General features: G+C 40.8%; 11 protein-coding genes across 11 annotated transcripts; 6 read left to right on the top strand and 5 right to left on the bottom strand. All coding sequences in view use genetic code 12, as the record gives it.

Moving 5' to 3' along the window:
- Positions 1-201: 201 nt before the first annotated feature.
- RJT20DRAFT_133300 (uncharacterized protein) lies at positions 202-2,010 on the bottom strand (the record flags this gene model as incomplete). Its single annotated transcript, XM_064918211.1, has 1 exon — positions 202-2,010. One exon carries the CDS (start codon positions 2,008-2,010, stop codon positions 202-204), a length of 1,809 nt encoding a protein of 602 aa, XP_064775914.1.
- Positions 2,011-3,518: 1,508 nt separating this feature from the next.
- RJT20DRAFT_144345 (uncharacterized protein) lies at positions 3,519-5,834 on the bottom strand (the record flags this gene model as incomplete). Its single annotated transcript, XM_064918724.1, has 2 exons — positions 3,519-5,493; positions 5,788-5,834. 2 exons carry the CDS (start codon positions 5,832-5,834, stop codon positions 3,519-3,521), a joined length of 2,022 nt encoding a protein of 673 aa, XP_064775913.1.
- Positions 5,835-6,430: 596 nt separating this feature from the next.
- On the top strand, positions 6,431-7,066 carry RJT20DRAFT_2396 (uncharacterized protein; the record flags this gene model as incomplete). The annotated part of the gene is made up of 1 exon (XM_064919340.1): positions 6,431-7,066. One exon carries the CDS (start codon positions 6,431-6,433, stop codon positions 7,064-7,066), a length of 636 nt encoding a protein of 211 aa, XP_064775912.1.
- Positions 7,067-7,251: 185 nt separating this feature from the next.
- On the top strand, positions 7,252-8,507 carry RJT20DRAFT_26741 (uncharacterized protein). Its single transcript, XM_064919453.1, has one exon. The coding sequence runs from the start codon at positions 7,437-7,439 to the stop codon at positions 8,136-8,138; it is 702 nt and encodes a 233-aa protein (XP_064775911.1). The 5' UTR covers positions 7,252-7,436; the 3' UTR covers positions 8,139-8,507.
- Positions 8,508-9,514: 1,007 nt separating this feature from the next.
- Positions 9,515-11,916, top strand: SCW4 (Scw4p). The gene has a single exon (XM_064919454.1). The coding sequence runs from the start codon at positions 9,791-9,793 to the stop codon at positions 11,444-11,446; it is 1,656 nt and encodes a 551-aa protein (XP_064775910.1). The 5' UTR covers positions 9,515-9,790; the 3' UTR covers positions 11,447-11,916.
- Positions 11,917-12,003: 87 nt separating this feature from the next.
- On the top strand, positions 12,004-14,669 carry RJT20DRAFT_125712 (uncharacterized protein). Its single transcript, XM_064916567.1, has one exon. It carries the CDS (start codon positions 12,064-12,066, stop codon positions 14,503-14,505), a length of 2,442 nt encoding a protein of 813 aa, XP_064775909.1. The 5' UTR covers positions 12,004-12,063; the 3' UTR covers positions 14,506-14,669.
- Positions 14,670-14,890: 221 nt separating this feature from the next.
- RJT20DRAFT_125711 (uncharacterized protein) lies at positions 14,891-16,138 on the top strand. The gene has a single exon (XM_064916566.1). The coding sequence runs from the start codon at positions 14,920-14,922 to the stop codon at positions 15,868-15,870; it is 951 nt and encodes a 316-aa protein (XP_064775908.1). The 5' UTR covers positions 14,891-14,919; the 3' UTR covers positions 15,871-16,138.
- A 282-nt stretch (positions 16,139-16,420) lies between these two features.
- Positions 16,421-17,631, bottom strand: RJT20DRAFT_26732 (uncharacterized protein). The gene has a single exon (XM_064919452.1). It carries the CDS (start codon positions 17,315-17,317, stop codon positions 16,484-16,486), a length of 834 nt encoding a protein of 277 aa, XP_064775907.1. The 5' UTR covers positions 17,318-17,631; the 3' UTR covers positions 16,421-16,483.
- A 2,293-nt stretch (positions 17,632-19,924) lies between these two features.
- Positions 19,925-21,628, bottom strand: RJT20DRAFT_26727 (uncharacterized protein). The gene has a single exon (XM_064919451.1). The coding sequence runs from the start codon at positions 21,359-21,361 to the stop codon at positions 20,108-20,110; it is 1,254 nt and encodes a 417-aa protein (XP_064775906.1). The 5' UTR covers positions 21,362-21,628; the 3' UTR covers positions 19,925-20,107.
- A 726-nt stretch (positions 21,629-22,354) lies between these two features.
- FRS2 (phenylalanine--tRNA ligase subunit alpha) lies at positions 22,355-23,996 on the bottom strand. Its single transcript, XM_064916565.1, has one exon. It carries the CDS (start codon positions 23,901-23,903, stop codon positions 22,410-22,412), a length of 1,494 nt encoding a protein of 497 aa, XP_064775905.1. The 5' UTR covers positions 23,904-23,996; the 3' UTR covers positions 22,355-22,409.
- Positions 23,997-26,371: 2,375 nt separating this feature from the next.
- RJT20DRAFT_125705 (uncharacterized protein) lies at positions 26,372-27,095 on the top strand. Its single transcript, XM_064916564.1, has one exon. The coding sequence runs from the start codon at positions 26,449-26,451 to the stop codon at positions 26,620-26,622; it is 174 nt and encodes a 57-aa protein (XP_064775904.1). The 5' UTR covers positions 26,372-26,448; the 3' UTR covers positions 26,623-27,095.
- Positions 27,096-27,204: the final 109 nt, after the last annotated feature.

Genomic DNA, 27,204 nt, shown 5'->3' with positions numbered 1-27,204 from the left:
AGCAAAGGTATAGGAAGTAATCCAATTGATAATTGACAAATAGCAATAAACATGTATTAGGTATTAAAAATCACAATTAAATAAGTTAGATATAGTAGCTAGCTTGGTGTAAGCTGCTGATAATGTACACAAGTTAGGTTTGAAGTCTTAAGAATTCTAATTACGGAAACTGTTTTGCAGTGTCCTTATCTCTTCGGTTCGCTATTTCCTCATTCTTAAAACAGCGTAGCTTCCAAGTCTGAAGACGAAAATCAAGACTAGAAGAATACCCACCCAAAGACTCTTATCATAGGTGGAATAGCCCAAATTCTCTAACACAGCATTTCCTTGAATCTTGCATTGACTAGCCAACGGAGAATCGAACATACAATGACATTGAGAATCGCAATTGAAATTACGGTTACTGAATTCATTGAACATCATTCCTTGGAAAACGTATCTTTGGTAGTCAATCCAGTAAAATGTGTAGTACCAGAATTTGTTCAAAATGTTAGCGGGTACCAAGAAACCACCGACAGACATCCATAATCCGTTAGCAAATGCAGTAAGAGCCAATGAAATAACAAAGTTTGGGAAAATAGTTGAAATGAATATAGTCATAGATTCAGCAGCAATCAAGTCCAAAAATAACCACATCAAGTAATTGAAGAATCCTGAAGCTGTCTTGTGGAAGTTACACATAAAGAATGTAATGATGCTGAAAATCAGAGCAATGAAAAACAAGAAAGGTAAACCAATGACAAAATTGGATAATGAGAAAGCAAGTGGTCCATATAATCCATTTAATCTCTCTTTCTTATATGATTGATAGTCTTCAATAAATGAAGGGATATAAGCGACAGACATGAAGGACATGAAAGCACCCGAGAAGAATATGGCGTTGATGAACGGCTGAATATACTTCTGTCCACTGCCCAATCTCAACCAAACAGTACCCATCATAATTGCCAATCCCAAGTACATCACAAGTCTTACATAGTATGTGAAGATATCCCTTCTTGCTTTTATAAGCAATCTCTGAAACAACACATATGTGTTACGAATTTCCTTTTGGAAGGCTATGGAGGCTTGTGGCTCTCCTTGGAAATCAAACTCATTCTTGCTGCCATTTCCTTCTCCTGGAATTACATGATGTTGCCATTTTTCAACTAAAATATTCAACAAAGAGTCACCTTGAGGTTGATCAATCACATTAGAGCTGAAATCAGTGTTAATCAAGTCCAAAACATATTCCGAAGGATTAACATAACCAGGAAGTTGAAAGCCAATAGATTCAAAGTATTTGACTAACTTGTCCACCCTATCATTGTATACTGTTTTTCCTTTCGACAAGAAAAGGACCTTATCGAATAGCTCGAAAGTATAAGTTGAGGGTTGGTGAATCGAACAGATCACAGCCATATTCTCTTCTTTAGCCACCCTCTTGATCATGCTGACCACTTCCCTCGAAGCTACCGAGTCTAAGCCAGACGTAGGCTCATCCAAGAATAAAATGGAGGGATTAGTGATGATCTGCGAAGCGATACTAACTCTCCTCTTCTGTCCTCCAGAGATTCCCTTTTGAATGGGGTTTCCGATTTTCACGTTTTTCTGGTTCAGCAAACCCAACAACTCTATTGTTCTCTCTACTGCACTCTTACGGTACTGACCATGTAATTGGGCAAATCTAGCACTAAAATCAACTGTTTCCTGAACTGTCAAAGAGCCAATTAACGAGTCTTCCTGCTCCACATAACTCGAGAGTTCTTTCATAGCAGAGAGATTCGTTGGCTCGTTGTTCACGTAGATGGTTCCTGACTGGGTTGCAGACCTGGGGTTCGATCTATGGGCCAAAATGTTCAAGAGAGTAGTCTTACCTGAGCCTGAAGGCCCCATTAGCGCCATCAACTCACCTGCACGAACAGATCCGCTGGCATTGTCGATTAAGCATGCCTTTTTGTTGTCGGATGTTCTTGAATTTACATGCAAAGAAACATTACTCCATTTGAATTCACTTACCTGCTGCGACATGGTTGCAATACGAACGCTTTGACTGCAAAATATCGCTGCCACTGTTACTATCACCATAGAAGACTGTGGCGCACATCACGACTGATGATACCATCACTAAAATAATGAAGATACGGTTTCGATCGCCGATGCAAGCAAAGTCCGAGCAAAAGCCGTGCCAGAGTGGGGAGTGACTTTTGTAAGGAGAATAACGAGACAGGAGACAGGAGAGAGGAGACTGGGAGAGGTGGTAGGACAAGAGAGCGAGAGAGAGAGTGACAAAAGAGACAGGAGAGCATGAAAGAGAGGCGAAGACACAGGAGGGACGAGTGAGAGGAATAGAAGACAGAGAGAGAGAGAGAGACAGAGAGAGAGAGAGAGAGAGAGAGAGAGAGTGTGTGTGTGTGTGTCAGTGTATATGATTGTTGGAAAGTGCTGCGTTGTGGATGTTATCTATCTCCTATGAGGAATATGCGTGTAAATTAGCACATGATGAATTTTGCAGCAAGTTGGCTAATGAAGTTGCCAGCTGGAAGTGGGAGGGGGGATATGGTGCTGGCATGGCTTTGGCATGACAGATCTGTGCATCTGATCAGATCAACGTATAAGTACTACGGAATGTCGAAAATAGCAAAAGTTGATGAATTAGGTACTCTAATAACCCCTCCCTTGGTCAATTATTGTTAGCGTTTTTTCACCATTTGAATGTACAGCTCAATTACCTCTCTTTATTACATTATTTGCCGTCCCCACCTCTTAACCTTTAATACAGAAATAAGATAAGATAAGATAAGACAACATGGTCACATACTCAATGCATTCTCTGAACCATGCTCCTTCAATCTATTACTCTACACCACCTCCTGTGTTATCCGGTCCTTATCTGACAGCTCGTCCTGCATTATTTCACATAGAAAATACATCACTTCAGACTTTCACATATAAACTATTCATATAAAAGGATCAACTTTCTTTGAAGAATCAACCAAAATATAAGCTTATGCTGCGAATATAGGAAGGTAATGATGAACAAGGGTTTAGTTAGCATAGTACCTATCTTCTTCGGATTTGTAGCGATGATCTTCCTCTCATTATGGGGACAAAATGCCAAAAAGGGGAATGTAAATAGACTTAAAATCGTACTCACCAGCATCATCTGCTTAATGGCTTGTCAGGCCATTTTTAATGCCTGGTACCCCATAATGTGCGAAGAAGAGTTAAGTTATAAGTGCCGAATTTCCGGCAAATTGCTCATAGGTTCATATATCACGTCTCCAACTGTAATGGTAGTTGCGGCTATACAATATTATCACAATAGCAGCTGTCAGAGGAGTACGACGGATAGCGTCAATAAAGATAATGGAACATATCAAGATTAATTTTATCTTTTGGAAGTTCAAGATTATGACATGCTATGTCAACTTCAAAGCAATTGGCAGAATAGAGCTTCTAGGCAAAGTTTTGCTTAGTTATGAAATGTATCTTCTGAATTTGTTGTTATACTATGAAATATTTACATGATAACTATCCTATATACGCCTGTAGAAAATCGCCGAACAGTTCTCTCCCGCTACCACAACCTGCTCAACCTCCTTGCCATCCACGACATGGCCCTCCAACAATTGTAATCTGCCATTGTTGACATCGTTTACCTTGGCACAGAGCTTCTTCTTGGCCAACTTATCTTCCGCATAAGAAGCATCAATATCCTGTGGTTCAATCAATTTTGGCAATTGAAGTGGCTTTGAGCTCTTCACAGACTTACCATTACCAAATTGACCATGTTCATTGTCCCCAAATACAAGGACGTCTTTGTATTTCCCGTCATTGTCCAAGGTAACAAATGCATGGTTTGTTCCAACAGTCAAGTTCTTAATACCGATATTTCTGACCCCCTTTCGCTCCTCACTGTATTCACTCAATTTGAGTAATGAGCGTATGATTTGGGGTTGGGAACACACATGTAAGTATCTGTTAATACCCAATTGTCCCTTGATTCCATTACCAAAACTTAATAAGACATGTTGGTCTAGTGAGACATCGTCAGGATCCACATATTTCAAATGTATGAAAGAAGACTCGTTTGCTGCTTTGACACTTTCTACACGGAAGCTCTCTGCAACAGCGTTTTTTGGCAAAATATTTCTACTAATCGTTTTGTAATCATCCTTTGTAAGAATCTTTCTTGGGATTGGCTGGTAATCAGTGTTGTAACTTGTTTCTATACCACATTCCCCGTGAGAGTTCTTACCCCAAGTCCACACATTGCCCGCAGTATCCACTGCCACATTGTGATAAGATCCAGCTGCAATACTACTGAAAGTTCTAGGAATGATAGTTTTTGATCCGTCCTTATTCTTCTGGATTTCGTTATTTAATAAGGTCAACTCGAACACTTCATTCACAGGTACTTCCTTTGCTTCAGAAGGTGCTAAGGTCGGTAATCCAAATTGACCGTAGTTTTGTCCATTCTTGTCTGTATTAACCATGAATAGTTTTCCGGACTTTCCAAGAAACAAAATATGAGATGCTCCCGCAGACAATTCCTTTATGGGCTCGATTACTTGGAGTTTATTGAAGTTATTGGTATACGATGTTCCAATCCAAGATCTAGATTTCAACCCTTCGAATTGATCCACCTGACCTATTTTGTCCGCTCTTGGTAAATAAGCCACTTCTCCCTTGTTTGTCAAGATGTATATGATGTTATTAGAGATTTCACATTTTTCAGCTTTGAAGGGCAACTTTATTAATTTCGGTTCTTTTAAACCATTGTGGAATTCATATAACTGCCCCTTCTCATTCACAACAACGAAGTAGTCATTCAAAATCTTTACATCCTTTAACAATTGGCCGTCAAAGAAATTTACCCTTGTTGGAAATTTCAGCTTGTTCTGGGATCCAAACACGTACAAACCAGCAACATCCTCCGAGTTTTGAAGATTTTTTATCATTTCATCATTTACTTCTTCTGCTAACTTCGAAATGAGATATTCCAATTTTTTTGTATTTCTTGAAGGATCGGTCAAATCTTTAACTTTGTCCTCATCAATTTTATAAGTAATGTTAGCAAAAATTGTATTCTTGATATACTCGTAGTTCATGAAAATTCTGTGACCACCAATTATAACAACAAGGGCTAATGCACCAAGTGCCACACCTTTCAATCTTTCATTAAATTCAAAGCGCTTTCTCCGCTTTTTCTGACGATCTTTGATGTCTTCATGGACAATGTGTAGTTGTTCTTTGTATTCTGGAGAGCCCGGAGTCAAATTGGCTAGTCTGGGATCATTTTCGATCTGGGCATTAATATCATCTTCACCAGCTTTTCTAAGCTGTTCTTGGAATTTTTCATCGATCTTAGCCGAGGATTCTTCCTGAGCGTTTGGATGGATTTCCTTATCCAAGTCTTCCAAGCTGTTGAAGTTATCGCCAAACCGGTATTTCGTTTTGCTTTTATTGAACTCATCGATGGACTTGTACTTGTCTTTGCTGGAATAGTGTCTGAAACCCGCGATATTACGGATTGCAACACCTCGTGCAAGACAAGAATTCGTCACAATGGCTCTGGAAGCAATTCTGATCATGTCAGCTTTTCAATGAGGCGAATACGAGATCCTCGAGTGAACAAGAACGAAGAACAGTCCAAGAACCAGTTGATCAATAGGTATAGAGAGATGGAGAGGATGTCGCATTTTCATAAAAGTTCAATTTGCGACACTGCAACTTGTATGTCTCTCTTGTTGAACTTGGTATGCGCTACCATGCACAGAAAAGCTTGGTTGGAGGATTACATACAGACGTTTTATTACTCGCTGGAGAGATAATTTTAAGTTGACACACATGCGTTTGGTGGAGAGGTGTATTACCATGAACAACTTCAGTATATATATGACATGAGAGGAGGGCGTTCCAGTAGTTGATGAAATGAAATAAATGAGTTACATAGAATAATTTTTTTCTATTTTTCTTCAAATGCTTCTGATTTAAAGTGACTCTTAGTATTACTGTTTTTATCTGAATTGCACATTTAGTAGAAATAATTGAGAAGAGAGGAAGAGAACCCAAAATTCTATCAGTTTTTTTTAAGGGGACATATCTTTATTCCTAACTATCTACACGAAATAGAGAGATAAGAGAAAGACAGTGTGATAGTGATCACTACAGAAACCCGGGGGTGAAAACTCTCTGCCAAAACCCTTTGGGGCAGTTATTTCAGAGAGAGAGAGAGAGTCTTACATTATCCTCCTTAAGTATGAGAGAGTCGTAGTTTCTACGTGCATATAAACGAAGAAGATGTATTTTCATTCTGCAGGTCAAAATGTCGTAATCCAGCCGACATTTCGTTGAACCGTAGAGATTCTCTAAACAGTGCTTTTCCGTAGAGGCTTTATCTCTTTCTGCCTTCTTGAAGATCAAAATCGGTTAGAATAGTAGTAAAATGTTCAAATTAGTGGTGCTGAGAAGAGGAATCCCTCTTCTACACAGCAAAAGTAACTCAGTAGTGTATCAATCCGCCAGAAGTTTGTCTTCCATAACAAAGTTCGACACTAAGAAGTTCGTCCAATCACTTCAAACCAAAGGCGGTTTTACCCAGCAACAGGCAGAAGTTGCAGTAAATATAGTCAATAAAGCCATAAACGATGGAATTTATTCCATGACAAATAACCTTGTGAGCAAGGAAACCCTTTCTTCCACATCATACCAACAAAAAGTGGACTTTGCAAAGTTGAAGGGAGAACTACAAACAATGGACAAGTCTGAGTTCACCAATTTGAAGAAAGAACAGGAGAGTTTAAGAACCGATTTGACCAATTTGAAGAATCGTCTAAAAGAAGAAATAACTAAGAATCAAGCAGGCGTTCGCTTGGACTTGAACTTGGAAAAAGGCCGTATAAGAGAAGAAAGTTCTATACATGAACTGAAGATTGAAGATACATATACCAGAATCGATGAGGAAATCGCCAACATGCAAATGCAGATTAAGTCCGTAAAGACTCAAGTTATGCAATGGTTGATCGGTGTTTCTTCGGGTACTTTTGCCTTATTATTGGCGTTTATTCGTTTTTTCGGTTAAAGTACTGACTTTATACCAATTATCAGTACATTACCAGGAAATCCCAGGAGAATTTCCTGTGCCACTTCAATTCGAACCTTGCATGCCCATACACTAATTTAATATTCTTTTATACGAATAAAACGACCAACGCAAATCTTTCCAAAAACGATAGTAGCACAATTGACTCCTTCCTCGTACCCTCTTATTGTATAGCCCTCTAAAGTTGCTCTGACTGTGACGACATTTTTCTCACACCATTTCTGATCACCCTCTCCAAAGATGCTATACGGTTACACGCAGTACCTCTCATTAAGTATTCCAAAACACTCAAATGATACGTGGATGTCTTTAGATACGACTAGCAGCAAACCAGGAGTTGAAGGGTAAAATGAATTCTCTATATAACCATGGGCTTAAGCAGATACAGACAATCAGCAAGGACTTGCTAGAGTTTGAAAAAAACTTGTCTACGTCGCCATTGTCCTTGCAAGGTGCAATCACAACGTCCATTACAGCATTCAAAAAAACCATAAAAGAATACGGAGATTTGATAGAAAAAGACCCCAATGCCACGGCCAATGCGAAGCATGAGAGTAGAATCACTAAGTTCAACCAGGAATTACAGGACTTCACCTCCAAATTCGATGCCTTGAAGATCCAGAGAGAAACTTTGGTCCAAGAAACGGATAAACAAGAATTGATGGGAAGAAGACATCACAGCACAGCCAATGGTGCATCCACATCAGACAACCCATATGATGCCAATAGCCGTGCGGATGCAGCACTGCAACAACAGACGATGTCGTACCAGGAGGGTTTGTACAAAGAGAACTCTTCATTGGCAAGAGGAACGCAACAGCTTGACTACATCTTGGAAATGGGCCAACAGGCCTTTGATGATATTGTAGATCAAAATGAAATCTTAAGAAAAGTGCAGGCGAAGTTCGAAGAGAGTTTAATCACTTTGGGTGTCAGTCAAGGTACTATCAGAAGTGTAGAAAGAAGGGCCAAACAGGATAAATGGCTCTTCTGGTTCGCTGTAGTGGTTATGTTAGTGAGTTTCTACTATATTGTAAAGTGGTTCAGGTAGTTACAGTCTGTCCAAGAAATCAAGTGTTATCGGTACTACATCCAAATCCGTTACTAAGAGTGGACCCCACATAAACGGAAAGAGAATTAATTCTCTTGTGTTAAATAAGTTATTTAATTGTGTAATATATTAGGAACATTGCCCAGTGGTAAAATACCGAAACTGTCATGTCCTGAATTTAGGCGTTGCCCTTATCCTAACCTGTACACGTGTAGCGAGGTGACACCTTCTATCACTGTAAAGAAAGCAAAGTGTAGGCCACATGAAGAAGAAAGAACCCCACCGACAAGAAATCATAGTGAGTCTAAGAAATCAATTTGTTCCTAAAAGAGTACGCTCACTTAACTACCCCACCATCTCAAGTGAGACTCACTAAATAATCCCCATTTTTATCGTTAAAAGGAGTCGCTGGAGGGCATGTGCAGACGCCCAAATGTAACAAACCACATCGGTTGAATCGTTGTTGGGATACTATCACCGGCCGATACTTCAATGGTAGTTATTGAAGACACCAAGAGCTTGCAACAGTACAAAATGGGAGGAACAATAATAATAATGTGTCAAATTTCTTTTCAATGCTAGGCTAATGTTGGAAACCCGAATGAGGAAATATTTAACTAACGGGATCTCAAGTGCTTATGATTTACAGATCAGCAGGTACCCTGAAAGTTGGCTCCACCTTTCGAACCACTACGGGGTAGCTCGGATACCTATACTGACGTAAGATAAACATGTGCATCATCTAGAAAGATTGCAACATACCTCGACGGAGGGGCATCTTAGCCTCGCTGAGAATGAAGGTAAAAATGCTCTATTGACCTGGAATGGATATATCCAAGAACCAAGCCTTTGAACACAAATCCAAACAATTAGAAGATGGCTTTCGTCCCAAGGTAATGAAACTGGAGAACCAAGTACCAATGGACAACCAGCTAAGCAATTGGAAACCAAGCCCTCTATTTGCACAAATATGGTGGTAGATTTCATGCTTAGTCCCAGAATTCCCGACATCTTATCCATTTTGGTACATTTTATTAAGTTTAGGAGATACAGATGCCCCACTTTACGAATTAGACAACGAACGTATACCCAATAGAGCATTATTTAAATAGGTTTTATACACTGCCATCATGTATTGAACTTCGCTCCACAGATGGCCCGAACTAAAAATTGCCAAATCGGGTAATTCTGTGGAACAAGATTCCTGCACAGCTCAGCTGCAAATCTCGAAAGTGTCCCGATTAGGAAATGTAATAGGCACGAAGACACCAAAGATCACTAAATTGCTACAGTAGCGTACGGGATCTTGAATGAACTCATGGAGATGAAAAATTGACAGCTTCGTATTATATATGTACAATGAATCCCCTCTAGCCAGAATGAATGGACAATTCAGTTTTAGAAATCAACCACTTTTCCTTTAATTCTTCCGTTAACGTTTAATCATTCTAGTGTGACCTCTTTAGGCTAGATTACAGACGACCCTAGACTTCACGACCTTCCTTTGACTGTTTGGCACCAAAATTTCTGCCTTCAAAAGTTACCGTTCAAATAACATAGAACTTCAAAAAAAAAAACAATCCCTTAAGCAAATTGTATCACTTAGCATATCATTCTTGGTTTAGCCTAACATATCACTGAATCCCAACAAAATGAAAGTGACGAATTTCATTGTTCTTTCATTCTTTGCAGGGAGCTTGGTATCTGCTGCTCCTCCCCAAGACATTAGAAAGAGGGCTGTTGTCACCATTTTGGAGACAGTTAATGCTCCAGCAGCACCAGCAGCCGCTGCTCCTACTGCAGTCCCATTCCTTCAAGAATTGTTTGCCCCAACCACTCCTGTTGTTGCAGCTCCCGCTACCACACCACCCACCACATTAGTTTACAGCAGAACTACCAGTACCCCTCTTGCAGCTGCCCCAGTAGCTGCCCCAGGTGCTGCTCCTGTTGCTGCCCCAGGTGCTGCTCCTGTTGCCGCTCCAGCTGCTGCACCGGTCGCTACCCCAGCCGCCGCACCCGCTGCCTCTCCAGTCGCAAGCACAGCCAGTAAATACATCAGTGGTCTTGGAAAGGCTATTGGAGGGTTCTTCCTGAACCTTTTTGGGAATACCAGCTCAGACACAACTGCCGCCCCAGCTGCTGCCCCTGTCGCAGCCCCTGTTCCTACAACTACAGCTCCAGCAGTAGTTGCACCGGTAACAACTGCAGCAGCTTCAGACTCTACTGGGGACTTCACTGGTAAGTCATTATTCGCATTTCTTTTTGGTGACGACATTGACAGTGATGAGAGCAGTGTCGCGAATGTCCCAAGTGCTGCCAGTACCCCAATTGCTGCCAGTGCCCCAATTGCCAGTGTACCTAATGCTGTTGGTGGAAGCGTTCCTTCTGACACTGCTACTCCAGTGCAGGGTGCTAATGCTAACCAAGCCGGGCTTCCATTATCGGTAGTGGGAACTTTCTCAGTGTCTTTGCCAACTGGAACTGGTGCTGTCAACTCAGACAGTATCTCAGCTGCTGAAGGTGCCTTGGGGATCACCTATTCACCTTACACAAAGACTGACGCTTGTAAGTCGGCACAGGAGGTCGCTAGTGACATTGCAAAGTTGTCATCTTTCAGTATCATCAGATTATATAGTACTGACTGTTCTGGTATTGAGAACGTCTTAGCTGCAATTCACAGTAACCAGAAGCTCTTTTTAGGTATTTGGGGTATCGATCAGTCTTCTGTGGTTAATGGCTTGCAAGACATTCAAACCGCAGTCGAGTCGTCGTCTCGTGGTTGGAGTGCAGTGCATACCATTGCCATTGGTAACGAAAGAGTTAATGATGGACAAGCTACAGTAGCAGACATTCAGTCAGCTGTCGGCACAGCTAAGTCGTGGCTCAAATCCAACGCTTCAGGATATACTGGTCCAGTTGTATCTGTTGACACATTAGTTGCAGTTATCAGCAACCCAGGCTTATGTCAAATATCGGACTACCTTGCAGTCAACTCTCACCCATACTGGGATGGAGGAGTTCAACCCGGAAACTCCGGTCCATGGTTGTTGGATCAAATAGCAAACCTTCAAAATGTGTGTGGTGGAAATAAACAAGTGTTGATTACAGAGACTGGTTGGCCTACTGAGGGACAGGCAAATGGTGTTTGCATTCCATCTGTTCCAAACCAAGCTACAGCTCTTGAGAGTATTGTTTCACTGTTGGGATCTAAGGCTCTCGTGTTCACCATGTACAACGATTACTGGAAATCACCTGGTTCAAATGGGGTGGAGCAATACTGGGGTATATTTGGAGACCCATCCGTTTAGACGCCGTAATAGAATGCTGACGTATGTAATACTATTTTATACCTAACTTCTTTATTTAACGAAAATGTACAGTAATATTATCTTTTAAAAATAAATTTGCAGCCAATATAATCAAATATATGATTAATCGGCTACTTGGTCATTCATCAAATCAAACAGGCCGGGTCAAATGATTTGTTGTATTGAGATTGAGACAAAGTAGTATCTATTACTTCATAGTAGTTTATTGGTAATTAGTTTAAAAGATCCTCTTTAAGTACAATAACTTTTAGATATCATTTACATATATATATATTTCCCTGGGCACTTCTCACATTTATCTAACCATATCACTCAATTAGAACCCACCACTTGCCCCTACCCCATTACCTTCATCCCCTTTCTCTCACACACCCTTCCACCCTCCCACCTCACAGCGCTACCACACTAACCCATATCAACCAAAACCACCCCAACCAACTCAACATGCACTCCCGCGCGTGACTTTCTCAACACAGAAAAACAAAAACTTACAACCGCCAAACAGTTTTTTAACTATGTAAATATCAACCATTTGAGTTTACAGCCACCAGAGTAGTGGTTCAAGGCGGACAGTTTCAGAGACAAATAGTTGTAAAATGATGTCAGAGAGAGAACGGAAGAAACTAGGAACTCGCCTCAACGGTTTGTACGAACGATTGTATAAGATTGAAGACCGTGGTCAGGCCATTGCTACGACGTTCCATACACTTCCCTTGAGAACGGGAACAGACTACTATAAGGTGGTCAAGAACCCCCTTTCTTTGCACGGAGTAGGGCGCAAGATCAAGAATCTGAAGTATGACAATGCCCAGCAGTTTATCGACGACTTGTCGCTAGTTTCGTGGAACGCTCGTTTGTACAACATCAGAGACTCCAAGGTGTATAGACATGCTTTGATCTTGAAGCAGTTCATCTTAACAGTAGCGATTCCGAAGTTGAAGAACGATAAAGCGATTCCAAACAGCAAGAATATCGGATATCCCCACTTGGGCGATTTGCCAGATGAAAAGGATGACGCCACGGTTGAAGATATCTCATTCACCGAAAATGACGCTCCTATTGTTGGTGTTGTCGGCGGTAATGGAGGTGCAAAGACTCCAACACAAACAACTCCAGCAACGCTCAGCGGTCTGAATGACTTTATAGTGGAAAATAGTTTGACTCCTCAAGCTCAGGAATCACCATATGTGCCACCGTTCCATCAAGCATCACCTCCAATCGACATTCATCAGCAGTCGTTCTTAACGAACCAGTCTCTTTCAAACAAGTTGGGCACTCCTACACAACAGCTGTTCAAGCAACCGAAACACTTGGAAAGCGGAATCAGAAGAGGTCGTCCACCAATTATTGATAAACCTTTTGAAACAAGGATTAAGTTGATCTTGAAGAGTTTCAAAAAGCTTCGCGATCCAAATAACGACAACAGATCTCTTACGCAACATTTCGACAAACTTCCAGATATTAAGACAAACCCTGATTATTACCAGACTGTGACTAACCCGATCAGTTTGAACGAGATCAAGGTCAAGGTGCGTACGAGAAAGTATTCCAATGTTGACCAGTTTATTCATGACTTAGATGTGATGTTTTCAAACGCTCAGCTCTATTACCAAAATGACCCTTACAGCGAAGAGTTCATTGATTTCCAAAACTTCAATAAGGAAGCCCATGTGATTATTCAGCAAGAGATTCTGAAGAGCGACCAAGACCTAATGGTTTCCAGTACTAGTGGTAATGACGGTGTCATCCGTTATCCTTTGGACTCCTTGGAAGTAAATGGATACACTTACAAAATTGGTGACTGGGTATTGATATCTAACCCGACTGATCCTGAGAAGCCTACCGTCGGACAGGTTTTCAGATTGTGGTCTACTGAAGATGGAAACAGATACTGTAATGTCTGTTGGTATTATCGTCCTGAACAAACTTGCCATATTGAGGATAGATTATTCTTCATGAACGAAGTCTGTAAGACTGGTCAATATCGTGACCATCTTGTAAACGAGATTGTAGGACCTTGTTATGTCATCTTTTTGACTCGTTACCAAAAGGGAGATCTTCCAGAGGGCGTAATTCCTGAAGGTGCGCCTTGGTTCATTTGTGAATTCAGATATAATGAACTGAGTCATGTTTTTAACCGTATCAGAACGTGGAAAGCTTGTTTGCCTGACGAAGTTAGAGACAATCCAGAACAACCACTTATCCCACTCAGTGATACACGTAAATTGATAAAGTATGAGTCTCCTATTAAATCATTGTTGCCTAAAGATGCATACGTCGGAATGCCAATTCCAGAACCAACGCAAGGTCTTCCTAATGCGCCACCATTAGTTGGCCTGGTGTATCTTGCACCTCCATTTAAAGAGGATGACTTGGGACAGTACATCTCCAGTCCTAATGTAACTCCAATGCCAGAGCATGATGACCCTGCAAGTGGACGTAGGGCCTTCCTCTTTACTCCAATCTCCCAGTTGAAGGGTGGGGGAGGAGCCACCAATACAGTCTACACTACAGGAATGCACACAGCTCCCGTGACTGAGCAACAACCTGTTGTACCTCCACATGTCCCAGCATTTCCTATCACTGAAGATACAACAATGCTCCCAGGCACATACAAGCTGTTACAGGTACAGATACAAGAGAGCCAAGCGAAGAAGATTCAAGAGCAGCAGTTACAGCAAATGCAACAACAACAACACCAGCAGTTGTTTGGTAGAAATAGCACACCAACACCAACCAGTGTAACACCAACAGGTACAAACTATCATACTTCTACATCGTCGTACTCAACGCTATTGGCCGGTGGTGTGCTTTCCTATGCTATGGATGACAGTGTCGAAAAGCTTGGACGCGTTGGAGATGTCGTAAACAAGAGAAGAAGAGTCGATAATGAGAATAGAGTGAAAGAGCAGACTGTCTTTTATAGAGCGCCACCAATTTCTTTGACTGGCAACCGCATCATTACAAACAGCACAACCGAATTTGGACATTCCGCCAAATACTTGGCTTGGAAGATAAGGAGTGCTACGAAGGAGTAAGGCCGATTCGAATATGCTAATTGTACTCTAGAAGATATTCGAAGAAGAAGCAGCTCTACCAAAAAAGCTCCTGTTATCGGGGCTTCTGTATTTTAAAATTCAAATAGAGAGATTTTAGGGTCTCCACTAAATGTAATGTATATTGTCAAATGTTTGACTTAAAACATAAATGCGTATTACTGTAGAACTGGATGATATGAAGCTGAATGGCAGGACACAATGAAAAACAGTAGTTTCAACCTATCCATACCTATTTAGAAACTCAAGTATGAATTAGTCCATTTTCCATCTGTATACAGCGCTACCAATTACCAAAACACTCTTGAGATTTTCAAATTTCTATTTTGTGGAGAGAAAGTTGCATCTATTCTTCTACAATAAGGCAGCCGAAACACCCAAAAAGAACTGTAATATATGGAGCTGGAACAGCAGATGTCAAAGCAGCTACGAGAATTCCAGGAACATCTTAAAAAATCCAAGAAAATCGTAGCATTGGTGGGAGCCGGGCTCTCTGTTTCTTCAGGACTACCTACTTTTAGAGGATCACAAGGTTTATGGAAAAATTTCAACATGATAGACTTAGCGACGCCAGATGCTTTCTACATCGACCCAGGACTTGTGTGGCAGTTTTACTCTTGGAGAAGAGTTAGTGCTTTGAAAGCTAGACCGAATCGGGGCCATTTGGCATTGAGTAAACTCTCAAATTTGTCGCTGAATAGAGATAATGGCAAGAAAGTAGACTACATCACCATCACGCAGAATGTGGACGGATTGCTGAGCCGAAGCAACCATTGCAAAGACAATTTATATGAGATACATGGCTCACTTTTCAACTTGAAATGCACAAGTTTTATGTGTAATTATGTTGACCGCAACAATTTCAAACACCCGTTAACCAAAGCATTAGCTGACACTGAGGATGAATACGAGAAAAAGAATAGAAAAAGGACTTTAGAAGAGATAGAGCAACAAGATTTGAGTATTTCGCCACAATTCAAGCCAGTTGTACAGCTTACAGAACTGGATTTGCCACAGTGTCCAGTATGTAAGGACGGATCGTTATTGAGACCCGGCGTAGTATGGTTTGGAGAGTCACTTCCACTAAATGTGATTACGAAGATTGATAACTTCATCGAGCTGGAAACTCCAGTGGATTTGGTATTAGTTATAGGAACAAGTGGTACAGTTTATCCAGCAAATAGCTATGTGGATAGAATTAAGTTGAAAGGAGGAAAAGTTGCGATATTCAACACTGACATTGAAGAAGACATCTTGCAAGGTAAGGTAAAGGACACTTGGGGATTTAGAGGTGATGCTGCAGAACTTCTCCCGGTAGCATTAGAGCCATTGATTGGCGAGATATGAGTATATGATTTAGCATTCTGGTTTATATGAATAATAGATATAATCAGAGAGAGAAGCATTCAACTCTGTGGCAAGGATGTATTATTGGGAGTGTAACAAGAATACCAAGGATACTAGTCAAAAACTGGGAGGAATGTAATGTGTAAAGATTTATGGAGTAGGACAGTGAATGCAAGCTTAATATTTCTACATAAGAAACCATTAATTTGCAAGCTTTTTGCCATGAGTATGATTTGAATCAAGAAATGGCTCTAATGAATGACTAACAAGATGTGAAACAGCCAATAAGAGGTGACCAAAGCAACGGATCTATAAGACTATTTGGGACCAAAGACTTCATTAACAACACTCCACATATAAACAAGAATAATGACTGCGAAAATTTTCTTGGGTTGCAAAATAATGAGTCCATGGCTACAACAAGAATCAAACAAGATGGGTATGTATTGAAAAGAATGAATCCGAATAGAAGTAGTACCTTGAGATAAGGAATATTTCACAATTAAAAATTATAATGTAACGGGGTAAGTGTTTATCGTAAAGTCATTGGAGAAAAGAAAGCGAGGAAGTAAGCACTTCAATCAATGAGTGTCTTGAATAAGCTTGGTAGAGTTTAGTATCCATCAAGTATGAATGAAGAATCCTCTCTATCCAAGCGTTCCCGGAAGTAGGAATCCACATTATTCTTAGCAATTGACTCCAGAAAGGAGGCAACCGCATCATCCAGCTTGTTTTGATCGTTAGACATCACATAGACTTGTGAAATGTCAATGCAGTCATGTTCTCGTGCCGCTAAGGTTGGAATTGATGACGTAGATTTGAATTTATGGGGCCTATAGAAGGGATTCCCGACGTGTGTTGGGGCAGCTACCGGGATTGCCGTGGTTGTGATTACACTACAAGTAGCTGTCTTCTGTTGTGAAATGGCCATCTTCTGAAAATTCGAGAAGGTATCGATGGAAGCGATTGTGACAGACGGCTTCAACGATGGCCTCAACGTAGGTGAAGTTGTGGAAGACTTACTAACCTTGTATCTTGTATAAGGTTTCTTCTTCTTTACAAATTTCACCTCTGAGTGAGGCGAGTGATCGTCTTTATCCTGACTCTGTCCCACTTCATGCTTGGTTTCAAGAACCTCTATTGGACCGAAGTCTTTGAATGGACACTCCTGACACTCCAATAAAGGAGAAGCAAGAGTCATCTGCTTGCCAATTGAATTACGCATTCTAGGATTGGCCATTCTTGGAGGGTTGCTATTAGCATTATCCAAGTACTCAAAGTATTTAAATGGTTGTGAAGTGATAGGGGTTGACAAGGAGGCATTATAATCATAATCCTTCTCTAGGTCGTTAATTGTGCTGTACAAATCCTTTGACTTGCCATTTCCCGAATCTAAGAAGCGAAAGTCGAACTCATCCAAGGGCTCGTCCAAGTTGATGGTGTTCATGCTAGCAAAGTATGTATAAAGTTAGCTATAAAATGGGTGTAAAAAATGTCGATCACCAAGTGATGGTATGCGTTATGTTAGAAACCAAAGAACGAGTAGAGAAGATGCATAAAATCACGGTGATATCACACGGAATAAATAGAGAGATCACAATTGCAAAAAAAACAACAACAGCAACTTTAATGACATGAAATTAAAGGTCCAAGAGATTTAAAACCACCGGAACTATGCAATTGATGACTGCTAAGAGCTTCGAACAATGAACTCAGCTGTGAACCTTAAACAATTAAGTGTTACTCCAAGAGATGGTACTCCCGGATGAATAAGAAATAACGAAGTAGGAAAACGTCAACTCAACCACTCAACCTTACAACGAATTGGGGAAAATACATGGACTTGGCCTGATATTTATTTATCAAACGTCCCATGGACCCCAAAACCAAGACTACATAGAGAACATGCCCTGCTACAGTAACTACCTTAAGCCCTAGTTAGGACGACCAATGAAAGTATGGGACTCCAAGAAAAACCCAAACAATATAATATAACGGGTATTCTTGAAGTCAAATTCACCATTGTGTCACCCTGTACAACTAACGCAGCCATAGTGTCTTAATTTAGTACAACATTATGCAACTCCTTGGCTCAAAAGGGTTAAATTATAGATGCCAAACAGGTACTTGAGCCCCATCGATAATTTCAGCTCCTTACACGAGAAACAATACCAGGAGGTAGATATGACAAATCTTACATGGGCGGAGACTGTGCAGCAGGAGGGGAGTCGGAAACCAGTGTTCTGGAGGGACAAGGGAGAGAGAGATGAGAGGGAGAAATCGAGATTAAACTGGAGGAGGAGATTGTAGCATATTAGAGTAGCATGTAGCATATGTAACTGGCTCTGGGCATCAAAACCCAAGAATAGTTCGTGAATTAGAGGCTTTTAATCAGTAACGCCCTAACAAGATGACATAGGCTGCTTAAGTACATTGGAAGAAATGTACATGGGCTATACCCGTATTGTCGGCTATTCTACATATACGTAAAGATCCACAATGGAACCACTTCTGGACCGTGATCAGCTCAGAAGATCGATAGTGATCATCATTGCTAAAGGATGCTGTGGTGCGATTTTGCGGCACCCGATATCTCAATTTCAGGTGGCTGGCTCGCTAACATGATACCAGATTGTTCACTGAAGTGGTTATCTCGCCTTAGTCAACGCCATTGCACATGGGTAGATATTGTGTTCGGTGGTATCCAGAACACGTCCTTGATGCATGGATTGCGCTTTGCCCTACCTGTGGTGTACCTGTGCCCACGCCTATAAGGCATGGAACCTACATTGAATGAGGCTATTATGGTGAGTCTGGATAGTGAGATGTTGCAGCTAAAATAGTCCGTGTTTCGTTCGCTATACCGCATATGCCCGGAGGTGGGGGACCACAGCAATAATATCGGAATAGACCTTACGCGGGGCCGTGTAATGTATCTAGCGATGGTGATTTAGAGCATGAAGAAATATACACGAGAGATCCCTACTGAGAACGCCCTTCGGAATGGCATTCAATGCAACTACCGGCATTATTTGAACCCTTTGGTTAACAACCTTGAACATCATACCCATGAACGGGGTCATGGGTACAATAGCATTTATCATTATCGGGGTAGTTACAATCGGTGAAAAATATTAATGTAAAAATATATTATTATGCGAATGTCTACAGGAAAACTCGATGCAACAGCTTAAATAATTGGCTTATTTTTCATGTCACCCATTAAATCCGAAATGCCGGAGCGGAATATACGACCACAAGGTCTGTAGAGAATGAGTCTTGGAGGTATGTGATGAGATGAATAATGTTAAGAGAATTTGTTCACAGTAGTGTGATTGTGTGGAGTGTGGAATGTGTACTGCGGGACAAAGAAGGATTTGTTTCTTCTATTATTATCCGGTTGAATCTCCACCCTACAAAATATGAGATGGCGTCGCACAGTCACAGTTTTGCACCAGGCGTTATTTGCAACCGTGGATTGACAGTTCAACGGAGAAGTCAAAAGCAAAGGTGAAGGTTGCACCAAATCATCCATGGATTTAGGTTTCCACGAGTAGTCAGCCGTTAACTGCTTCTCAATTCTTGTTACATCTTTTCACCAAGACTGAAAACACCCCAAGACTCTGGGCACCGCAACCATATGTCCTCTGCACAAAGAGAAGAAGCTCATAGTCTGTTTCTCCCCACAAGAAATATGCAAAATATCTACCCACTCGGAAATATCTACAATAAAAGTACCATTAAGTCCTTATTCACCACTGTCACACCAATGGTCCCCTTCTAACAAGTTGCACCGACTCTCCTTGCACCTTCTTGACTGTTTCTTACTGTGCCATGGGAAGTGCCGAATTTTTCCCGATTGGGAAGGGTGACGAAATATGAATTAGTGAATGCAAAACCGGTTTAATAGTAGTACATTACAGGATCGGCCAATTGTCAAGGGTTGGAGAATTCGTAGGAAAATCGTATTAGGAACGCTGGACACAAAAATACGATGCTCTTCACATGTCCCAAACTGATCAGAATTAATATGAAATTTGGCAGGAAGAGGGCTGCCAACCCCTAGTTAAGCCCTTATCGATAACGTTGTATATTTGAACTTTTGCAATTATTATTCTATATATCTATTGTACAAAGCTGTCGAGGTCATACATTCCATTCTCATGGGGTGACTATAGGTTTGGGGTGATAGCAATTAAAAAGGAGATAGGAAGATTCAGAAGACATCCAGCTGATTTTATCCTCTCAATAACTCATCGTCCACATAATCTCTATCTACTCTTTGTGGTACGTCGCTCGGCTCTAGAGGTAAGCCTACCTCCAAATTTCCGTCGATCAACAACTGATTTATCAACCACAACTTTCTCTTTTGTTTAACTGTGGTAGAAAGTTGCTTACCAACCAACTTATTTATCTTATGCGCAGTGTTTAATTGGTTGGTAAGCTTATCATGCAAAGCTTTCAAATCCTCAAGGCCATGTACGTCATCGACATCAAGTGAATCATCTTCATAGTGTGCTTTTAAGTTCTTAGTTTCCTTCGCTAAGGCCTCATGAACTACGTTGGAATTCAATTCTTTGGTTCTTCCGTTCTTTTCAGAACCAGGGTTATCATGTAGTTGTTGACGTTTTATTAAGTTTAGGGTTGCGTTGTTTTCGTCTTTTGGTGCAATCAATTCATTTTCATCTCCTACCAAGTATTTTTGATACCGTATTGCTGCAATTTTATGATGCTTGAAGTCCAATGGCAAGTTATACAACGCATCTAAGGTTACATAACCTTCTTCACTAACTCCAAGAAATTTATCATCCTCTTCATATGCATCAGCTGCTACCTCTTCTTCGTCAGCTTGATCTCCTTCGGCCTGATTTCCATCCTCTTCCTTTTGTTCTTTTTTAACTGGCTTTTCAGCTTCCCCATTTTGAATTGGTAAGCCATTAGCTTGTCTCAATATATTAAGAAACTGCTTAGAAAACCACCATGGGTTCTTATAATCATAGTCCTGCTCTATCAAACGCAAATAGCTCTCTTCGCTCACATCGTCCCAATCGAGCCAGTCTAGCACTGAACCGTTTGGCAAGGTTCCCTTTTTCAATTTGTCTTTGAATGCGTTCAATGCATCCTTGATGGTATGCAAATCGTGAACGCCCTTAACATGCTTTGCCAAAGCGTCCGACCGAGTAAAGTGCTTTTCACACTCTGGAAGCGGACAGAAGTACGGTTTTTCACCTGTGTGAGTTCTGCAATGTGAAATTAAGGCGAATCTTGACGGCTGTTCGATCCCAAAACGAGGACATCCTTGCCATTGGCATGTGTATCTAATTGGAGTGGTTGGCGTCAAATGAGCCATATGAGCCAAATGCTGGTGGTTCAAATGTGACACCAAATTGGTGAGAGCAGGGAACTGTTCAGTGGAACAGTCTACCCATTTGCACTCAAAAATTTGATTAGAACCATCTTCTAACGACGATTCCGTCTTATCTGCCGACATTTTCACTGTGTTTCCCAAAAGTTTATAGCCAATTTCTACGTGTTTCTTCGTTATCAAATCAACCAATTGACCTATAAAAGATAGTTAAAGATCGATAAATTGGTCAACACTTAAGCTACTTAACTATACCCAAATTCGAATCGGAAAAAAGATCTCGTTATAATTCGACTCCAGTAACAATGTACAGCAATCTTTAGTCCCAAAGAAAGCCAAATACAACCCAATATATCCGTATTAATACAACAATCACTTGCTTTCTCCACTGTTTTCGGTTTCGTTTTTCAATTTTTTGGTTTTGTTAAGCTTGAGAGTGGCATCCATGACGCAGTACTAGAATTGAAAAATTGGATTCTGGTGATGGTGAATTTGATGGTACAAGAGAGGATGGTGTTTTAGAAGGTTGTAGGGGGATAGAGTAGAGATTGTGCTTTGAGAGAATCTGGTCCAGTCGCTAGGGAATGAGGTGACTTGGAAGGTCAGTTGGAGTTTTTTGCAGAAAGAAAAGGGCTTTAAGTATCCAATAGTGACATGTTGGTTTTTTTAAAATACGTTGGTTAAGGTGATAAACTGGTAGCGCAGATTTATAAAGCTTATGTCTGAAGCTTCCTTTTTGCACGTTTCAAAGTGAAGAGGGAATGGAGAAGGATTCAGAATCGTTGAAGAGAAGAGGAGAATATGTGTCATAAAGACAGGGGAAATCTACATCATCCAAATGTGGAATATTTAAGACTTCACCACTCTGTCAATAATTTTGCAATTGGTGGGACTCTGTATGGTAGCGCCGCATATGTTTTGCAAAATTGAATAAATTTTGCAATTATCAGGATCAACTCCCAAAATAAATGGAACTGTTGAGGAGCGGTTGTTAGAGGCATATGTCATTGGTATAGCTTAAGAGAAAGTGGTTTGTTTCAATGTTGAATGAGAAGATATCACCACAAATCTGAACACACAACAATATTTCAATATTCTCCGATCTTTCTTTCTTCACAATACAAAGGTCAACTCTATTCCATTAAGTGTATTACTATTATATACTCGTCTATAACTAGACCAAATCTTCATCGAATCTGGCAGCTGGATTGGACTCAATGAAATCCAACGATACCTTGTGTCCCAACAACTCTCTGATGTTCGACACTCCGTACTTGATCATGGTTGGTCTCTCCAATGAAAGACCCCATCCGAGAACACGCAAGTTCTTTGGTAAGCCCATGGACTCCAACATCTCTGGTCTGAACATACCAGAGTTACCGATCTCAACCCACTTGGCTAAACCCTTGTGGTAGGCGAAAATCTCCAAAGATGGCTCCGTGTAAGGGTTGTAAGCGGACTTGAATCTCAAGCCATGTACACCCATCTTGGAGAAGAAATCTTCCATGAAACCGATCAAGTCACCTAAGGTAATGTCGTATCCGGCCAACACACCTTCGATCTGGTGGAATTCGGCTAAATGGGTAGCATCGACAGCCTCGTTACGGAAAACACGGTCAATAGAGAAAAGTCTTATTGGCTTAGGGTCTTGAGCCAATTTGTGCAACATGGCAGAGGATGTGGCAGTAGAGTGAGTTCTCAATACCATTCTCAAGGATTCCTCGGCCTTCCATGGGTATCTGTAACCAATAGATCCAAATTTACCGTCCTGGTGAACCAGCTTGATGTTTTCCCAGTACTGCTTGTCTTGAGGAGGTTTAGCTGTGGCAGGATCCTTCAAGTAGAAGGTATCTTGTAAGTCACGAGCTGGATGTTGTTGGGGAACGAAAAGGGTATCGAAGTTCCAGAAGCCGGATTCGACGTACTGGTTGGCAGGCATTTCGGTGAAACCCATAGAGAAGAAGATCTGTCTGAATTCTTCTCTGACCTTGTTCAAAGGATGCAAGGCACCAGAGTTTGGATACACACCTTCAGAGTTGAAGTTATATGGCTTAAACTCAGCATCTTTCCATGAACCATTGGCGACCATTTCGGAGGTAATATCAGTTTCATAAGTGGCAATGGTTAAGGCGAACTTAGCGGCCTTTTCGATCTTGAAGCCTACAATCTTGGTCATGGTGATAAGCTTTCTCTTTTTCAATTCGGTCAATTCCTTCTTGTCGGCTAAAGTACCGGTTTCTTTAATAGTTTGCAATTCCTTTAAGACGACATCTTCTGGCAAAGATTTCACGTTGGCGATCAACTTGTCACCATCTTTACTTAACCATTTGTTCTTGAATGCTTTACCTTGGCCAAGAGCACCCACTGGGCCTAACTTGTCCTTTAATTCGGAGATACTCAATCCGGATAAGGCCTTCAAGACCTCATCTACGACCTGCACTTCTGGAGTTGCTCCAGAGGCTATGTAAGACTCGGCTTCTGGCGATAACGCCCATTTATCCACCTCGATTTTCGAGAAGTTGATCATTTCCTTGGACCATAACGACGTCAAGTTTGAGTGAAGGGTGTTGGCGTCATACAGCGCCAATTCGGGGACTTCCAAGGTGTTGGCCACCACGCCGTTGTTGTCGTGCACAAGCTTCAACAACTGTAATTGTAAGTCGGACATTTTGTATCTGTGCTTAGGAAGATACAGTCTGTTCGTCTGGTGTCGGACTCACTTTTCAGTTTTATGAATCATAAAATCCAAAAATTTTCGTGGACACAGAATTACACGGTTGGGAGACGGTGCGCGTAAATGTGGGTATAGAAGATGGGTAGGTATGAGAGATGGAGAAGAGTTAAGTGTGGGAGAGGTTGAGTGTGTGCGGTGGTTGAGTGTGGGGAGTAGTTACGTATAGGGGAGAGAGTAACGTTATGAGTAGCTTAGTTTGAGAGAGATAAATGTGCCATTAGTTAAGAATGGGAAAAGAGTTAAGTATGGGAGAGGTTAAGAATGGGAATTGAGGAAAAGAGGAAGTGTGCGGAAAGAAGAAGCGTGAGAGAGTTTAGTATGGGAGAGTTAAGTATGGGATAAATGTTAAATGTGCGAGAGTTAAGTATGGCAGAGTTAAAGTATGGGATAACTTTTAAATGTCCGAGAGTTAAGTTAAGTGTGTGAATAGTTTAGTGATAGAGAGTTAAATAAGCCAATAGTTAAATGTGCCATTAGTTCAATGTGCGAATGATTAAATGTGTGAGTAGTTAAGTATGGGAGAGCTAAATGTGCCAGTAGTTAGATCGTTAAAGGTGCCAGTAGTTAATGTGCCAATAGTTAACTTGGGGTATTAAAGTATGGGGAGTCAACCATGAGAGATAAATAAGCTGATAAACGTAAATCTAAAGAAATACCTCTTGTGTATGGGAAAGTTAACTATGGTCAACTTAACTATGGGATAGTTATTTACGGTAGAGTTCACTTACTGTTCCAATTAACAATGGGAATTGCAAAAAATGGGATAATAATCTACGGATAATAAACACTGTGTCCATTAACTACGGGTAAAGTTAACTATGAGAAATTTAACTATGCGCAGGTTAACTACGGGTAAGTTAACTATGGGCGAATACTACCTCAAGAATGATTTTTGTTAGGTGATAGTTGCGAGTTGAGCTTTAAGTGAAGCAGGATTTTCAGCACGTGTTTATTGATCATGTGACTTTGAACGGAAACAGGAGGCAGATGGTCCATTCATTATAACATAAAGATTGAAGAATGGAATTGTATAATTCTGTCTATGGACTTGTGCCCGTGCGTCTATGCTCATATCAATGTGTTAAATATGTGTAGTTATGCCAATGATGTGTGAAGGAAACACAAACACCTCATTGTTTATAAGTAAATGTCTAAATGATATCTAATCTGATGGGACGGATATACAATTCCTCTAATGTGGTAAGTTCGCTTCGCCGCTTAGTCAGTGGCTGCAATCAACATCTGGATAGATACTCACAAGGCCAGTACCCACAAGACCAGAAATTAATTGTTTACGCTGTCTAATACTTGGATATACCCTTAACATACCAGAATAATGCAATTTCACATTCAATTCTCGTACACTACTCCATCAAGCCATAAAAACACCTTAGCAACTCCATCTGTGAATGGAGTTGCTTACGTAAGCTATATCATGATTCTCCTTTCTTCAGCCTCTCTGGTTAACCAGGAACCAAAATACTTTGCAACTGAAATAAAAACAACCACCCCATTGCTCCAGAACCACAGTCATTCCAATTCCAACTAACACTTAACCGTTATTGAATCTCTTCTAGTCTCGGATAACAAGACTCAGCCGTTGAATTCATTTGGGTTCCCGAAAAGTGGAGAAATTTCACCCGAAGAACTGAAACCTGAACCAACCAGATTAGATCAAAACCCTTAACTAAAAGTTAAGCTCAAGGCACGCCTTGCGCTCGTAACGTATATGTTGTAGCAGAAGAGGTCATCGTGAGAATAGCTGACTCCATTTGACGTTAGCTCGAAGCGAATTGGGTGCATAAACATATTAAATAAAATGAAAACGAATGTTTAAGATATATTGTATCCTCGGGCAAAGATGACATCACTAGTTTTTTTTTTTAGCACTGCTTACATAATTCGTACGGTATGACAAGAGTAGAGCCAGGCAACTCAGACATAGGACCAAATAAGAGGTCACGAGGCACTCTTCAACGCCCAGCAAACAGAGAGGTCTTGTCTCTGTGTTGCTAAAGCAATTCTAACCTCGTGCCTGGCGGAATGTCTATACATAGCTTTGTTGAGTGAACCAATTTCTTTTATTAGTAGTTCGCGTAGTTCACACCCATACGAGTTCCTACATACCCTAGTTCGGGTTGTTGGACTTCCATGATTACATGACCATTCTCGAACCTGTCTCCGCCACTGATCACCTGGAGTTGCTCTCTGTTGCTATGCTTGCTAACTACAAGTTCAACAACCCATTGAACCATTTTTGCTGCACTGTGCGGCTGATCATTTATTGCCTAATTCGGTGACCCTGTAGCAACAATGTCATTGCCATTGCGCTGAAACGTTGAGTATAAATAGCGACCAAGTCAGCCTTTCCTACAGCATATGAAGAATTGATAATATTCAAGTGTTCAGAATTTACTGTTACGAGCTAGATAAACCAATTGGCTAGCTTTTCTACACAAAATCATATTCATCGTTGACAATGCCTGCTACTTGTAGTGATATCATTAAAATCATCTTCGCTATTATTCTTCCACCTTTGGGCGTTTTCTTGGAGAGAGGCTGCTCTTCATCTCTCCTCCTCAATATCCTTTTGACGATATTGGGTTACATCCCAGGTATTATCCACGCTGTGTATGTCATAGCGCGATACTAGACCTGATGGGAGCAACGTGGGGAGAGCAAGTCTGGATCAATGCTCATCCCTTCAAGATTGAGGTGATAGCATACTGATACAGTAGATACTTGTCTCTGCGTATGGTAAAGGAATTGAAATTCACGTTGAAAATAACTCGATTTTCTGTCACCTCGCTTGCCCCATCTTTCACAAGCTGGAAGTTTATTTTGCGATATTATGTATTGTATTGAAGGTTCTGTGATTAAAGTCACGTAACCATATTTAAAGAGAAGGTCCTATTTCCTGCAGACTGAAATCAGATTAGCTGTCTATCTGATTCAGTAGAAAAGGTTATCTGGTTCATTCCTATCGGGGCCCAAAATGCTACTTACAAGGGAGGCATTCGAATCAGTATTCCAGTGAATGCTGGTCGAGATGTCGTTTTTTTTTTTTCTTATAGCTATTATATATTGAATCGAATTCTACAATGCTATAATTATTTGTTCGGTTAATATTTTTAACCAACGTAGATTGTTCTTCATGCTGATCGACTCCTCTAGTATCACGCCTCCGTAATTTCCATTGACCATAAATGATGAAACACGGTAAGAAAGTAATAGT

This window comes from Scheffersomyces xylosifermentans (genome assembly GCF_036884685.1).
Source record: "Scheffersomyces xylosifermentans strain CBS 12540 chromosome Unknown RJT20scaffold_2, whole genome shotgun sequence".
In the NCBI taxonomy this organism is placed as follows: Eukaryota; Fungi; Ascomycota; class Pichiomycetes; order Serinales; family Debaryomycetaceae; genus Scheffersomyces; species Scheffersomyces xylosifermentans.
The sequence above is the reverse complement of the archived record's forward strand: the minus strand, read 5'-3'. Positions and strand labels throughout refer to the sequence as shown.